Source organism: Chelonoidis abingdonii, chromosome 2 (assembly GCF_003597395.2).
Source record: "Chelonoidis abingdonii isolate Lonesome George chromosome 2, CheloAbing_2.0, whole genome shotgun sequence".
NCBI classification, from domain to species: Eukaryota; Metazoa; Chordata; order Testudines; family Testudinidae; genus Chelonoidis; species Chelonoidis abingdonii.
This window is the reverse complement of record NC_133770.1, coordinates 222,229,548-222,246,404: the sequence shown is the minus strand read 5'-3', so window position 1 is coordinate 222,246,404 and position 16,857 is coordinate 222,229,548. Positions and strand designations below refer to the sequence as shown.

Below are 16,857 nucleotides of genomic sequence, written 5' to 3'. Positions count from 1 at the left end.
GAGTGCATGATTTGGGATTCCCTTCCATTTTATACACAGAATTTTGGCCCTTAATGATATGGAAATGTCATTTTAAAATCTGTGAATTATAATACTTAGACATCCTTACCTTAATAACCCTCAGAATACCCTCATTAGTTGCTGGATCTGTTATGAATTCAAAGCAGTTCTCCTCATTGCCAGCTATAAAGAAAAATTCTGCCAACCAGTTGTCCGAAAACTGTTCATCAGCATCCAGAACTTGTATCCGTAGCAGTTCTGAACTGAGTGAATTTTCCACAATAGTTGCTGAATACTAGAATGACAGATGCACACTCTGTTAACAAGTACTGAAAAGATATTTTGTAATGAAGAAGCACTACAGAGAGGCATATGTTGGTTTTACATTTCTGAGATATGTTATCTTCACAATCAATACTAGTTGTGAAAATATCATGTGCCCCAGATAAGGTGTGGTTCTGATTGCTAATTCAAATGTGTGTATTGCCTCAGATGTCTGTGAAATCATCCTGTATGAAGTCAATGAGTGTTTTCCATGAATAAGGACTGAAAAAATCCTGCACATGGACTACATAATTTGTCCCGCACTTCATATGCATGAACAACACCCTAGCTGGTTTCATGAGATGCAAAAGGAACCTCTGCATTTGCCATCAGAATTGTGTGTGTAGACCAGAGGTGCTGACTTTTGTTTTTGCTAGTGGATGCTTTTGAAGAAGTGTGTGTGTTTGGGGGGGCACTCTGCAAGTTGGGGGGCGGTATTTTCAGCATATTTATACATTTTTTTCATTCAATTCTAGTTATTGAATGGGTCTATCATTGGTATCTTTACTATTTTAATAATGATTCATCTGTTATGAACCACATAGTTACATTATCATGACTTAGCGAATATTAAGATCATGGCAATCACCTACAAGCTGTCTTCACTAACAGTTTAAAGATATTATGTCTTACTATAGCTTTCTGGATGAAACTGTCAGCAATCTTAATTACATCTAGGTTCCCTGGTATTATTTTGATACACGTTAAGGACAGCTACATTATTCTGTTGTGTCTGATCCATTGATGACTGGAGATAATTTTTAAGTCTTCTGAAGCAGGAGAATGAGCGTTCCACAGTTCAGGATTATACAGGCACAGTGAGAAGGATTCTTATGAATTTGCAGTACTCTGGAAACAGTGCTTCCAGAGTACTGCAAATGACTCCAAGATCTCTTTCTTGATGGGTAACAGGTAATTTAGGCAACATCATTTTGTATGTATAGTTGGGATTATATTTTGCCATGTGCATTACTTTGCACCTATCATTGAATTTCATCTGCCATTTTGTTGCCAAGTCACCCAGTTTTGTGAGATCCCTTTGTAACTCTTTGCAGTCTGCTTTGGACTTAACTATCTTCAATAATTTTGTATCATCTGCAAACTTTGCCATGTCACTGTTTACCTCTTTTTGCAGATCATTTATGAATATGTTGAACAGCACTGATCCCAGACCAGTACAAGCCCCTGGAAGGTGGGGGATAACTTCTATTTACTTCTCTCCATTCTGAAAATGGACTATTTATTCCTACCCTTTGTTTCCTATGTTTTAACTGGAGTGCCTGGGAATGCTTTCAGGATCATCTAATGAGCCTTACTTTAATTTAATTTAATTTAATGACAAGCTTTTTGTTATCTTAATCACCCTGCCTCTTTTTATAAACAAACTCCCTGCCCCAAGGGCAGAAGTTGTTAGCAGCACAGAACTCATCACATTCCACACTCAAACTCTGACTCCTGGGTGCTGAGCAGCCACTCCTTTTTTACTCTGGGTTCTTGACCACGGAGCACCCACGGAGTCAGTGCCTATGCTGTAGACCATGGGCCAGATTGTGGAATGCTTACCTATGTTGGTGAGCATTTGTTCATGTGAATAGTACCTTTGTGATAGGACTGTTCATAGGAGAAAGTTCTCCTGAGAATGAGTAAGGGCTCCATTGGTTATCTCTGTGATGTTAGGCATAGAAATGTTAGTGATGTTACTTTTGATGGGGAAAAAAAAAACTTACTGAACTCTGTGAAAGAGTTGGGAAATTATCGTTGACATCAAGAACTTTAATATTACAATTACAAAGGGAGGAGATTCCATCTGGAGCTCCATCGCGGTCTGAGGCTCTCACAACAAGAGAGTAGCTGCTATATTGCTAAATTGGAAAGAAAAATGAACAGATTATTTACAAGTTAAAACATAATGAATAGTAATTTCTTGCTGCTCTTTTCAAATACACCAATTTGTTATAGATACAAATATTTGCAATAATACAGTAAAAAACCCATAATGTATCTATGTATTATAAAAAATAAAGCCTTTTCAATCTTTTATTTCACTTTTGTAACACTAAATACATTACTCTCTCTCCCCTCCTCTCTCACACACACACTTTCTTTCAGACTGAATATTAACATATTGAAGCTTTTACCTCTCTGTCAAGATAATTTGCTATGTGAACTTCTCCAGTATGTTTATTTAGAATAAACATTGATGCACCAGCAGGTTCCTGACTCTCTATCTTGTAGGCAATTTTGGAATTCAAGTGATTTGGTTCATCTGCATCCATGGCAATTATTTTCATCACCAGAGTAGCTAGGAATTAAGACAATATCACTTAAATTGGCATAAGAGCTCTATTTTGTTAATTTAAACTACTCAGCAAGATGAGCAGTCATCAAAACACAAGAATTATATTACCTATAAGGAACTATGTTTAATTTCATTTACTAAGAAAATAATAGAAAGTACTTAATTTAGTAAAAGAGTGGCTGTACTTATTCCAAGTGAAATCTATAGGTCTGTGATCATGAACATCATTTACACTCCATGGAAGTGGTTATCAAGATGTGATAAGCAGGGGTTTGGAAACCAATATAATCAGTGAATTTTTAAAAAGGTAAAATTAGGATTGTAACTATTTATGATTTTTCCCACATTAAGTGATTTTTATTTAAAGATGAAGATATATGTTGGCAACTCTAGTATTTTGAAATGCCAGCAAATAACCTCACAATAAATTAATTATTGTGTTGTTTGTTAAAGATGATATACTGCACATATAATCACACTATATTTTTAAAATTGTATTCTGATCTCACATATATATGTAGGCTGCATAAACATCCATTTAAGTTTAGAATAACATGGTAACAACAAATTAAAAGTTTGTTTTAATGAAAACATGAAAATCAGACTTCACGCTGGGTTTTTTTGGAGAACGTCTTCATATTCAGTAGTTTATGTTGATGCCTTCCTGGAATTTTGTATATCACTTTTACTTTGCAGTATTAAGTACACCAAAACATGCTTCCATATTTGAATCTATCAAATGAGTTAATTTTACTCATAAGGCTTTAAACTGGACAGCTATATTATAAGTTTCCATGGGATAAAATTTTGCCTTTAGTCTCAATGGTTAAAGTAGATGAACTTTGAAATTCTATGACCTGAGTTATGCCGGAAGTCAGACTAAATAATCACAATGGTTCATTCGAGCCTTTAAAAATATGAATATATGACAATAAGTAGGGGAAATTCACTAATTTTGTGGTTGTATGTTATCATGGATGTTGATATCATATGGTTAAACAAATGGCATCATTTTGTGCAAAGGGACAAGGCAGGAGGAAAAGAATCGGGGCATTTGAAAGGAATTCATTTCCCTAAGCAGGCCTATAGCACATAGTGTGGAGCTGTGAAGGGAAACAACCACTTTGCTCTCAACCATCCTCTCCACCCACTTAAGGATTGCAAGGAGGGGAAAGGGAACTGACAGAGCCATTAGGTGTCCCCTAGTTTCCTGGTTGGTGCATGATATAGATATGGCAATATGTCCCTTTTTCATAAGAGGGGAGAGAATGCTAGAAAAAGCAGACTCTCCTACTTTCATTTATTGACTTCCAGGGCTTGACTTCACTGCAAAATTGCCTTATGTTAGAATATGACTTGTGAAGAGTTGAGCTAACTAAATGATGCTTCCCATAACATTGGGATCTATATAGACAAGGATAAGTTGTGGCCAACATTGTGTCAGCTACTTATGGCTAAACCTGGTCACGGTAAGCAATTACTTTTTAAAAAATGCTTTCTTAAAAAAGCATTACAAATTAAGGGCATGTGAAGTAACTTGCAGGATTAGGGCCTAACAGAAAAACGTTTTGGAATTCTTCTAATATAAAAGTTGGACTCTGCCAAATATAAGTGTCCTTAATTTAAAAAGTAGTAAGTGGTTTTCATCAGTTTGGTTTTAAGTCACAGTATTGGTTATCACAAAGTCAGGGCTTTGAATCTTCAAATATATAATTATGTGAGTAATCTTTATAATCCCATTCAGTTCAATGATCCTACTGATTTGTACAAAGATTATTCAATGAGTAAAGTCAGAAGGAATTATCTTGTTAGTAAGCCCTGTACTTAGAAAAGGTTTGCCGTATTAGGATGTTACTTTGCAGTTGCCAACGTCAGCCACATTTTTAGTTATACAAACACATACTTTCAGATCAAGACAAATGGGGAAAATTGTATTATTTATACATATATTTACCCTCACAAATAAGTAACCAAACTTAAAAAGAAAAAAAGAACCCATTTTCCTAAAAATTTCTGAATGTGAAAAGAATTTGTTTGAGAACATTATGAGCAGCTGAAAAAAAATGTGGCAATTGTCTTGCAGTCTCCACTATTGCTATGGCTACTGACAATTGCTGTAATATGTGCACAAAATAGTTACTTACTCTCCATAGAGCTCTCTTCAATAGATCCGACAAACACTGTTTGTGAAAAGATTGGCGGATTGTCATTTATGTCCAGAACTCTGACTCGAAGGTCAAGAGGCTGTTCTAAATCTCTACCAGTAAGTGCATGTTTAGCAAAGCAGCGAATCTGGATAAAGAGGATTACAAATATATATAATTTAAAACAAGAAGAAACAAACTCAAATTTTGAAAATAATTATTAATTGAAACTTCGCCTCCCTCTCTGTCAGCATTCATCAAAAGAAGGTATGAAATGAAAAAGAAAGGAGAATATACTGTGTTAATAAATGGATTGTACAACACTTACTACAAATTCTGGGGTCACCTCTCGATCAACTATTGATGTTATATTAATTTCTCCAGTTCTTGAATTAACAACAAAGATCCCATAAGGTGGCTGATCAATCCCTATTCCAGAGATGCTGTATATAACTGGTTGATTTTCTTCGCAATCTGATCGAATCTATAACAATAAACAAAAGGAAAATATTATGTTTATCTCAGTTTACTGAGAACACCAATGATGGCTTCTCCATTCACAAAGCCTTACAGAATTCTCAGTTACTCTCCTCATGGGCCCCGCAGACTGCATTATGCCAGAATTCTCTTTAACATGGTGGGCTGGATGTAGCCACTTAGAGAGCTTTTCAGTGCTGCTCTTTCAGGATATGTCTACACTTCAATTAAACACCCATGGCTGACCTGCATCACATGACTCAGACTTGCGGGGCTTGGGCTGCGGGGCTACAAAAGTGCAGTGTAGACGTTTGGGCTTGGGCTGGAGCTTGGGCTTTGGGACCCTCCTGCTCTTCTGCCCCATTGCCTTCCTGCACACTAGTCAGACACTATCCCAATTCTTGCTCTCAGGGATTCCTCAAAGTGGATGGGGAAAGAGAGCACCATTATGAAGTGATAGTGTAGCTGGTATCACACAGAATGTATGCTGCCCTTCCCAAAAAATGGGGCAGCATTCATGCTCCACTTGTGCTCTAGGAGGCCTCCATACTGCCCCAAGAACACTCAGTACCACAGTCTAGTCCACAACTTTCTGATCTTATGTGGGTATGGTAATCTCAGTAGAATCTAGAGCTCCTTCCCTCTCCTATTCTACCTTTTTTCTTTTGGACATTCTAGGCAAAATTTATATTTCCAAGTCTCCACCAGTTAGCCCAGTTAAGTCTCTAGCTTTATCAGTTTTTCTTTGCAACATACTTTCTAATCAATAAATGACACTTACTTTGGCAATTGGATTCCTCCTTGAATTATCCTCTCCTTCCCTACAAGCTGCAGCAAATTTAATCCATTCTCGTTTTTGTCTTCTGAAGGTTTTCCATTGTGCCACGCCATTTTCATTCCATTCTTTCACCTTAGGTAGAAAGAGTTCCAGGGTCACTATGACAAGCAGTCTGAATACAGTTGTAACTAATGTAGACTGGTAGGATTTTAACAGTGTAAAGTATGGAAGACAGTGGATAGTAAACAGTATGAACATTAGTATAGACTAATGATCTATTTATAAAACTTATAGTCCCAGAGCCTAAGCCTACACATCCTTATTCTTGCAAGTTCTTGCTCATGTGAGTAGTCCGCTGGCTTCAATAAAATTAGGCGTTTGCAGGACTAGATCTCTTTCCTTAGCAAGTCAACATTTAAGTATTTTTTTCAGGTTTTATGGTCCAAAAATATCTTAGCTTACAAAAACCTTTCAATTTTTTCTTTCATTTTTAATGATAGTTACATTTTCATTGCTCAGAAAGTCTGCTCTTTAATAATAACTATTTTTATAAATATATTACCTCTACATGAAATCCAATGCTGAAATCCAAGAGCACCTGCAAATACAGTAATACAGTTAGTCGCATACAAAGATTGGATATCTTTCACTGACAAATCTAAGAAAAATGTACTGAGCCATATTAGGCACTCAATCTGTGTGTTCCACACAAGGAGTTCTGCTTGTGAAATAAGTAGATATATCCTGAAAAGAGATGTGCATAGATGATGAAATTCCTTTTGTCTATAAAAAGCCTGAGTAATCTTAAGTGGGTAAAATGTGGGACTGAGAAAGCAAAACACAGTCTCTACATGCCATTAGGACACAGGGCTACAGCAATGCCCATCCCTCATGTACTACCATAGCACACCCATGACACTTTGTGAGGAGGCTGCTGAATTGCTATCAATGCTTGGGCATTCCCCTGACACATGCCCTCTCTCCTGCCTGCTACCATCACTGCTTTCTGTGCCTTTTCTGTACAGCTTCAATGTGGAGCTTAAATGGTATGGAGGGCTTTATGTTAGTCCTCACATCAGTGTGACTTTTACCCAGATTTCTTTTCAAGTTTGGATTAAAGGAGCAATTTCATAATAGACAATTTATGAGCATGTGTTAAATGGTTTGTTCACAAATAGTAATATTTTCAGAATGTAAATACTCCAGTTAAGAACTGTGATGTAGCCAGAGAAACTATTCAACCAATGGCCCAACACTGCCCCCATTTCAGTCAATGGGAGATTTGCCATTTACTTCAGCAGGAACAGGAACTTCAGTGGAGATATTTGGCTGGATAAGGTGAGCATAATTTTGTCCTAATGCTACAAACAATGTTCTGGGCTTAGTTTTTTTGTTGAAAAAAATAATCAAAGGAACACAAAGCCAAGAGGGACAAAGAAATTAAATTGATCTGAAGAAGGAGTGCTAGTGCTGTCATTTCTTATCAGAGAACAACAAGAAAAAGTCAAGGACAGTTTATTCCATCCTTCAACAAAGTCTCTTTCTGTAAAAAAATTAAGAGTCAAGTATGGCTTATTTCCTGTATGGGAAATGAATCCCTTCAATAGATCATGGTGGTTTTTGCAGGGAACAGGAGGAGTTGCACAAGTTCTTCCTTTTCTTCCCTTAACTATGGAAGATGTTCTGATAAAATAAAAAGCAAAGGTCAAGCATTTCACTGATTTAAACCCTCTATAACATCATTGACATCTATGGGTAATATAGGGCTTAAATCATTATGGGACTTGCCTGATATGCTAAGCCTCCCTCCTCCTGATGCATCAATTTGCATTCTCCAGCCTTAAATCCACCACACATATAAAACATATAACACCACAATTAATATTTTCCATTTCTTTACATCTTTATTTCAGTCCTTTACCTAACTTAATCACTCACCAATGTTTACATATTAAAATAATTTGGGGTTTATATAATCTAAACAATGACTGTTCCATCAAAAGTCAAATATATATCAAAATACTTTTTACACATTGTGTAGTTTAGACATAACATTTCTTCTAGAAATAGGACAATACCAGATTTTTAGTATCAGATTCTAAAATTAAAAGAAAGTTTTCAACATTGTAATAACTGGCTTATAAATAGGCACGAATGGAGCTGTCTAGTGACCTAGACTCTGTAAAATGGGCTGCTAAGAAATATAATAAATAAACTTTAGTTTACAATAAAAACAAGGAGCTGACCATCTTAATTTTCTCAATAATTCATCCCGTTTTAGATGTTTGTCATAACAGGGGTGGTGTGAATTACAGTATTTGTAAAAAACGCAGGACTGAGTAAAGGCAACTCCTGTTCAAGTCCTGGCATTACTACTGTCTTGTATGACTTTGAACAAGTCACTTACAGTTCCATCTTGCCTGGGTCCACTTTAAGGTTGTGAGAAAGAAGTGCTGAACCATCATTTAAACCTCTTCTTTAAATGTGCATAAACAAAATTAAATAAAAATTATCTGGCCTGATCTGATTCTGTCAGAGTGGGTTTCTCAAAGAAAGGACTACAAGACAAGGTCCCAGATTCATTATAATAGAGATTTATTGGTATAAAGGCTGCAATTGTTCTTACTAGATTCATTCCAAAGTTCATACCTAGGCCAATATACTGGCTTGGTTTAAGAATAGGGGGATATGCTCTGTGCCACTCATCATATCATAGAATCATAGAATATCAGGGTTGGAAGGGACCTCAGGAGGTCATCTAGTTCAACCCCCTGCTCAAAGCAGGACCAATCCCCAACTAAATCTTCCCAGCCAAGGTTTTGTCAATCCTGACCTTAAAAACCTCTAAGGAAGGAGATTCCACCACCTCCCTAGGTAACCATTCCAGTGTTTCACCACCCTCCTAGTGAAAAAGTTTTTCCTAATATCCAACTATATGAGAAATTCTTACTTATATGGATGTTTCCATTGAAGTCAAAGAGATTAAGCTCTGGATGGAAAGCCCAGGGAAGGAAATGGAAAGATTCCCATGGAGTTTAGTGGGCTTTGGATCAAGCCCTGAGTAAGAAAATATTCATGTGAGTAAAGATTGCAGGATCAGATCCAATGTGAAGTTGCTTTAAGATGACAAAAAGCTCAGGAGGAAAGAGCCATTTTTTAAAATAAAATTTGAAATACAACTTAGTTTAGCTAACTATACACTTAAATATAGTGTACAAGTGCAATTTGTACCGTAAAATTATCAGTTCACAGTATCAGTTATGAATTTAGGCTCTGATTCTGCATATTTTTCATGAAAAAGGACTTCTAATGTGAGTGTTACAGGATCAGAGCCTGATTTCCATTCGGCGTTGAAAAGGCCCACGAATATGAGTGGCTGAATGGAGTTGTGGACCTTCTCTTTTCTCACCGTTCTTGGCTATCTTTTATAGCCTTCTCTTCCCTGAAGTCCTGCTACCAAGCCCATTACTCAGTGTACATATGTATATACTACTGTGCAGTAAGTCACCACAGTTTCATTTGCTCTGCATTTTAAACAAACGGATTTTATGTCAAGTGTTGTGGAGGATAAAAAATAGTAGTTGCCACAGAAGTTATTAGGTAGCCCATGGTAACTTCAACTCATGCATCCTTCCTGTAAACATTTTTCTCCAACGATTTACTGAATGAGCGTATTGTCAGAAGCTGGTCACTTAATACCGCTTGCTTTATTTATTTATTTTTTAAAATCACTCATCTCCAATGGCAATGACGTTCACAAATGGCAGTTTTGTCCCCTGGACTGTAATTGGCCATATTGTGAACCATTTATGAATGTTGGGGGCCAGTTACAAAAGTAATAGGACCGCAAGTAATCCCCTTGAAATCAGTGGGACTGTCTGCATGACCGCGTACCACTGAGTGAGCTTGTACAGTCGGGCCCCAATTTATTAGTACATGATGAAGAGAATTGATTATGGGTCAGATTTCGCCACCTGAATTTAAGCTGAGTAGCGCCTTGAAATCAGAGAGACTTAACTCACAGAATAAGATACTATTCACTGTGAGGTGGTCATGAGAGTGGGGGCGGGGGCAGAATCTAGACCTAAATAGGATAGACCAGTATTTCTCATGAAAGGATAACTATAAATGTGGAGTGGCTCTTTAGAAAGAAAGAGCTATGGTCTGATGGGCTAGTAGCTTTAGCCTCGCTTTTAATCTAAAAATGTACACTGGGTGACAATTTAAACATTCAGCTATGAAATGGGATTTGAGTTCAGGCATAATTATTACCCACTTAGAGAGAGGAGGAGAGGATACTCTACCCACAAAGGGCTGCAGTCTGCTTGACAGGCACAAGCCTGCTTTGATGGCAATGCAGAGTTGACCCAACTCAGGGATAGTCTGAAGCAAATTACACCCACCACCAGGAAAAGGGCATGAGGAAAAACCCTGCCAAACATGGCACGGATTCAGCGCCTGTTAGGAGTTGCTTCCTTTGGCAGAGCTCCTGTGCAGCCCCATTTGGGAATTAAAATGGAACCCTAAAAGACAGTGCTGGTAGCCTCACTGCTTCCCCTTCCTTAGGATGAAATCACCTCCGGCATGCAAGCAACCTTGTTGGCCCAGAAAGGTGTACAAGAGTTAGTGAATCTTGTCCAGTGTCTGTATTAATTGGTGTATATTATAAGATACAACACTGTAACTTATATTCCATATATTCACATACTCTAAGCTATTCACTGGAATTCCTTTCTTCAAAATGGATAATCACAGGGTTGTGTTAAGGATACAGTATTACCACTGCACAATAATTGTGCTACTAAAAAAATCTTAAGTACTAATTTTTAAGGTTATGAATCTTCATAAAATCTTTATTTTCAGCCTTGCCTGACCTGTAGATAACACAGCTGGCAAGTCATGACAGATACAAGTTTTACACTTGAGATTTTTCCTTTGCTCTTGGGCCCCCAACTTGTTGGGAATGTTCTGAACGTGCAGCTTGGAACTGTTGGGGGAAGAGAAGGATTTCACGCAACTATACTCCATATTCACAGTTTGAGAGTGGGAAGATTAGCTTCACCACTGTCCTCTAGTGGCTGCTCTACAGAAGAAAAAAGCCCTGACACTACTTGTGGGTGATGGAGGATCTCCTGCTTAGGAAATGTTTATTTTTTGAGTCAAGAGTCCTCGTGCTACAAGTACACATTGAGCTGATGAATGTGAAGTCTGTATACAATATAATAATAATGATGCTCTCTTGTATAGTGCTTTTCATCAGTAGATCTCAAAGTTCTTCACAGTCTATAGTATAGTTATCCTCACAGTATATTTATCCTGGGAGGTAGGGAAGTGCTATTATTACCATTTTACAGATGGGGACCTCAGGCACAGAGAGGCTAAATGACTTACCCAAGGTGACACAGGAAGTTTGTGGAGATATATCAATATTTGGTCTATTACACCAAACATCTACAGAGTTAAGTGCTGTAATATCTATTCAGCCGTTGCTTTGTTACATGTTCAGAAACAGACACTTCTGAAAGGGTACAAGGTGTGGGGAATTTTGGAGCAGGTGGGAAGTTGATTAAAGGGGAAAACTTGATAGCTTTGCTGGAAGGCTCCGGGGTTGAGCCTTGGTTCCCTTCAGAGTGCCATCAAGATTTTTGTCCTTTCACAGATCATGAGCCTGTGGGAGACTTCCTGCTGAAGGGAAGTCCATAGAAGAGTGAGTAGGCACTTGAGGGAAGTATTTGCTAGATTGGGGTGGGGGATGCGAGGCTGAAAAAAATCATCTTTATTGGCACAATCTTAAACATGTTTATGTTTAGTCTGTCTCAAAGCTTTGCAATTCAGTAGGATAATACGAAAGACCTGTGCCACTGGCAGTGGAGAAAAATCTGCAATAACACCATTAAAGTCACTGGAGCTACTTCAGATTTATACTGACATAACTGGGAGCAGAATTAGGCCCTTAGCATTTATATAGCGCTTTGCATCTTCAAAGCAATGTACAGACATTAACTAATCACTAGCTGACTGCCAAGCAATATTACAATACACAATTATGGAATCCTCCCTGCTCCACCTACTCACATTCAAATGACTGAACATGCCCATAACTCCTTTTTTGCCCTGTTTCCCAACATCATTCCTAAAGGGCCTGATTCTATTCTCTTTGAAGTCAAGGGGAGTATTTGTTGATCTCGTTGGGAGGAGTATTGGGCACTCACACTCAATATATTAGTCATCCTTGTGCCATTGTGGTTATGTTTGTGTCAGCACTTTAGGTCATATACTGCACTCCTTACTCAGCCAAAACTCTCACTGAGTAAAGACCTGTGAGAACAAACCCTTCCTTTCATGAATGTCTATTTCCAGAGTTCTGTAACTCAACCATAAAAAAACTCAAACCAAACCAAACCACTGTATGCTAAATACTGAGCTATCGGGTTGAAGCTTAGGACTGAACTTTCCCCCTACATATTTAAACAACCCACATAGTATCATTGAAATCAAAACAGAAAAGCATATTTCTCATTGCCGTTAGCTTACTCGTTGTCCTGTAATTAACAAATAGTTTCATTTTTAAGGGAAAACTTTGTACAATGACTTTTCTGGTAGTTGTTGTTGATGATGTTAACTTTAAAATGACCAGATGCTTTCCGTGATATATTGGAAGCTGAACGTGACACTTATACATGCTATGTTTTCTCAACCTGGTCACACTGACGTTAATGGAAGTTACACTCCCCACTGCAATGAGAGCAGAATGAGGCCCAAAACTTCATTCACTTTTAAACATTTGTATTCATGGAATTAAACACCTTAACAAGTTTGTCATCAGGATTTTTTCTCCTTTATCTGATAAATAATACAGGCCAAATCCCATAGAAATTCGGTGGGGTTCCATTTCTTAACTGACATTAACCATCCGAAAAATGAATGGAGAACTAACCCAAGTAAAGGCTCTAAGGACAATTGTTTTTCAAACTTGAATTCCGTCAGTTAGGTACTTAAATCCATATTTAGGCTCCTAAATAAAATTTTCCAGATTTCCAGCGGTGCTTACAACCCACAGCTTCCATTCAGCATCTCTGAAAATCAGTCCACTTTTATTTAGTAAACTAAATATAGATTTAAGTACTTAACATTAGACACTTTGAAAACTTTGGCCTAAGTTCCTAAAGCCAAAGTCTTCCCTTGGATACATGTTGCAGCTTCCATTGGCGTCAGTGGGTGTTCTACAGGCATATCCAAGGGGAGGGTTTGGCCCCTGCAGCATATTGTAATTATCCAACCAAATTATGAGTGAACAATGAAACCCATATCTTTGCAATTAGAAGAGAAAGTAAAGAAAATATATGGAAAAAAAGTGGCCAAGCAAGAGAGGTGGTGAATTTAAGATTGTTATAAACTGACCATCACATGGTATCTGGAAGGAGATGAGTCATATTGAATCAAACATACAATTTCCACAGAACAAGCCTGGGCAAGTACAACAAACAAGATCCAGTTCTACACCCTCTACTCATGCAAGTAATGCCTTTGAAGTCATATGAGTAAGGGTTGCAGAATCAGCCCCGCGAATGGGGAAATGTGTACTAAAAGTTTCATACTTGCAGAGCACAGTCTGTTTCTGGTAAAATAAGATTTTCATTTCAGAACGCATTCAGAATACTACAGGGTGTATATTTCTATAGCATTTTTATTTAGCTTAATTTGTTAAAAATATGCTAATCCACCATCAAATATACACTCACATAAGTGTCTTTCTTTAAAAAAGGAAGAAAAGAGATGGAAAACCTAACCTCTAAATCAATGTGAGTTTTGGGTGAGTTGGCAAACTTTGGCTCCTGGCCCGTTAGGGTAAGCCACTAGTGGGTCTGGACATTTTGTTTACCTGGAGCGTTCACGGGCACAGAGCCCCTCAGTTTTCAGTGTCTGCAGTTTGCCATTCCCAGCCAATGGGAGCTGCGGGAAGCACCACTTCTCGCGGGTCCATTGGCTGGGAACGGCAAACCACAGACACTGGGAGCTGAGGGGCTCTGTACCTGTGAACGCTCCAGGTAAACAAAATGACAATGTATTAGATATTCAATTCAACGATTCCATAGAGTTTAAAATCATCATATTGTGGTGTATACCCTTTATAAGCTGACCCCTGCTCTTTCATGTGTCACTTTTTAACCAAAAATATTTGACTTATGAATGAGGATATATGGTAATCTCTCTTCTTCTATATGTACAAAAAAGTCTCTTTTTCTTAGACATTTGGACTGAGACTGAATTAAAATAAGATCCTGGTAAATTCCAGCTATGAACATTTGACCAGTCCTTCTGTGACAAGAGAAAGACATATTCCAATGGCTGTACTTGATATCGTTGCATAATGACCATCCATACAGCTAACACCTGCCAAAATGTGGTTAGTGTTTATATAAGCTTTCACTTCTCCTGGTTGAAACTGAAATCCTGACTCAGTCACAAAACTATGGCAACATTTATGTATTTTTTTTTTAAAAAAAATAAAGTTCTACAGTGTTGAAAGAGATTATTTTTCTACAGTAAAATGTGCACTCAAATGGACAGTAATTTATAGTACAGTAATAGTTTATGTTCACTGAAGTTCCAAACATGAAGAATACTTATTACCATGTGATTTAATAAACCTCATCTTACCTAATGCTGATAATGTGGAATAAAAGGCTAAAATTGTTATTATGACACACAGTATTCCAGACCTGGAAGAGACCTGCATGTTGCATTAAACAAGCAGAAACTAATCTGAATCATAACCTTGTCTGGTTTTTGCCAAGCCCTAAAATTATTCACTTGGCCGCTGCCCATGTTGATTGGTTCTACTTTACTGAATGCAAAGCTAAGACCTAAGGTTTCCTTAATCTTTCCAAAATAAGCCCCAGTATTATTTAATTCTATGTCAATAATCTGTTAGACATTGTTAGTAGTATTATTTAAAAAAGTTAATATAGGCGTACACTTCATTGTATAGATTGTGTGAAACAAACTCCACAAAACAAACCATTATACAGGGAATCTACTCTTGTTAGGTTTTAGGGCCTTATAAGTGTCCTTAATTCTAGAAAAGCAAAATAAACTATGAAAAACAAATCCCAAACCAATAAAACAGAATATGATACCAGAACAGATCTTCACAGAATCCTCTGTGATCCTCTTTTATATCTCTCTGGTTTTAGTTAATTTCAGCTTCCTGATGCCTACACCTTACACAACAATTCTGCCTTACTACAAGAACCGCTTCCTTTTTTTGCAATAATATAAAACACAGTAAGAGAATAACACCTCCAATGTAAGGATTTCTTTATTCTCTGCTTTTATACACTAATGCTACTACGTTAATGTACCAAGCAGTGATGGTTCCTTGCAATATTAAATAATGGGCCAAATCCTGCAATTGTTACTCAGTCAAAACCTCCACTGAATTTAATGAAATGGGAGGTGGGGATGGTTGCCTGAATAGACTATAGGGTTTGATCTATTGTCAAGTAATCTTAGCCATTCTTTTTTAAAGAATGCTGGATTTCCCCCTCCTCGATACACTGCACAAACGAAGACAAACATACAACATATTAATAATAATAATAATAACAGAAAGCAGCTTGTAAAGAAGTATTTATTATTATAAATAAGTCATGCATTAATAATCAGAATGATACAATGGGTACAGTTATACTCAAAAGAAATAATTCTGATAACATTAAAATTAAAGATGGGCTGTTTTTGCAGAAGCTTTTTAAAAGATTCAGTTGAAAACAAGCAATGGTTAGTTTCTAATGCACAATATTTAAAATTGCCTTATTGATTAATATGAGTTTCAATGTAGTTAAAAGTAGAGGCAGCAGTAAATATAATCATCTGTAGAAAAGGATTTTGACATACATTAAAAGAGCTTACAAATATTGTTTTAAAATTCTACTTACCATTAAAATGAATAGAACAGCAGTTGTTCTGAAGGGGAGCCAATCCATTGCATCTGCTTACTCTTAGATACAAGTCCAAGTGAGTTGTGGTTGCCCTGCTGTTCCCTTTCCCCCCTCACTTTGATGTCCGTGTAAAAAGACACTCACTAGATGTTCTTACACTCTAGCTCTGGAGGTGTTCTGCTTCCCTCTGAAGGAAGCACTGAAGATGGTGTATAACAGAGTCTGTTTCCCCACCCAAAAATCCTGGGCTGGTCTCAACTGAAACGCTTGACAACATCATTATTGCTCCCAGGTAAAAGCTTAGAGACACACCTTAATTCTTATTGCAACAAAACCCTTTGCTGGATACCAAGGAGCCCATTTTAAAGAGAAAAGACAAGCTTTATTGGGAAGATATCGAGTGCCTTATAAGTTACAGCATGATAAATATTTAAAATGTTAACTGATCACTTCAAATGCAGTTAGAAGATTTCTCCTTACTGCCAGTAGACTAAAGGCACATAATTAAATTTAGGAATATTATTGTAAAGAGAATGAACTTTAACAACTGACTAGTGCATCTGAAAATACATATCCATTTCCTATAGAAGAGTAAAACCAGTATCTGTCTTCTGGGACAGACGTAGCCCAGGCCCATCTACACTATATGTGCGATTAGGAAGAATAAACTGACTTGTCACAAGCAAGATCATACAATATTTTGATAAAAAAAGCTTTATTTATTGGGTTATAAAAACATCAGAAGTATCTAGGATAAGAAACCAAGCCCTTATGATCCCATTAACTGCTGTGCTTTGACACTATCTTTTTTCCTGCCATGGGCTAACTCCTCCTTGGTGCTACCAACTGGAAGCAGAGATGCTGCAAAGTACATCCTCTGAAACAGGAATC

The 16,857-nt window shown here is 37.3% G+C and overlaps 1 protein-coding gene across 1 annotated transcript in view; it reads right to left on the bottom strand.

Annotated features, from left to right (window-relative positions):
• LOC116824001 (desmoglein-4-like) overlaps nucleotides 1–16,011 on the bottom strand; it is a 34,821-nt gene extending 18,810 nt beyond the window's left edge. Inside the window, exons 1-8 of the mRNA XM_075061964.1 lie at nucleotides 15,964–16,011; nucleotides 6,585–6,620; nucleotides 6,026–6,154; nucleotides 5,096–5,251; nucleotides 4,768–4,915; nucleotides 2,463–2,626; nucleotides 2,052–2,186; nucleotides 110–295 (exon numbers count right to left, since the gene is read on the bottom strand). Coding sequence (XP_074918065.1) covers nucleotides 110–295; nucleotides 2,052–2,186; nucleotides 2,463–2,626; nucleotides 4,768–4,915; nucleotides 5,096–5,251; nucleotides 6,026–6,154; nucleotides 6,585–6,620; nucleotides 15,964–16,011 — 1,002 coding nt within the window. The remainder of the gene's footprint in view (nucleotides 1–109; nucleotides 296–2,051; nucleotides 2,187–2,462; nucleotides 2,627–4,767; nucleotides 4,916–5,095; nucleotides 5,252–6,025; nucleotides 6,155–6,584; nucleotides 6,621–15,963) is intronic.
• Between the last annotated feature and the right edge of the window lie 846 nt (nucleotides 16,012–16,857).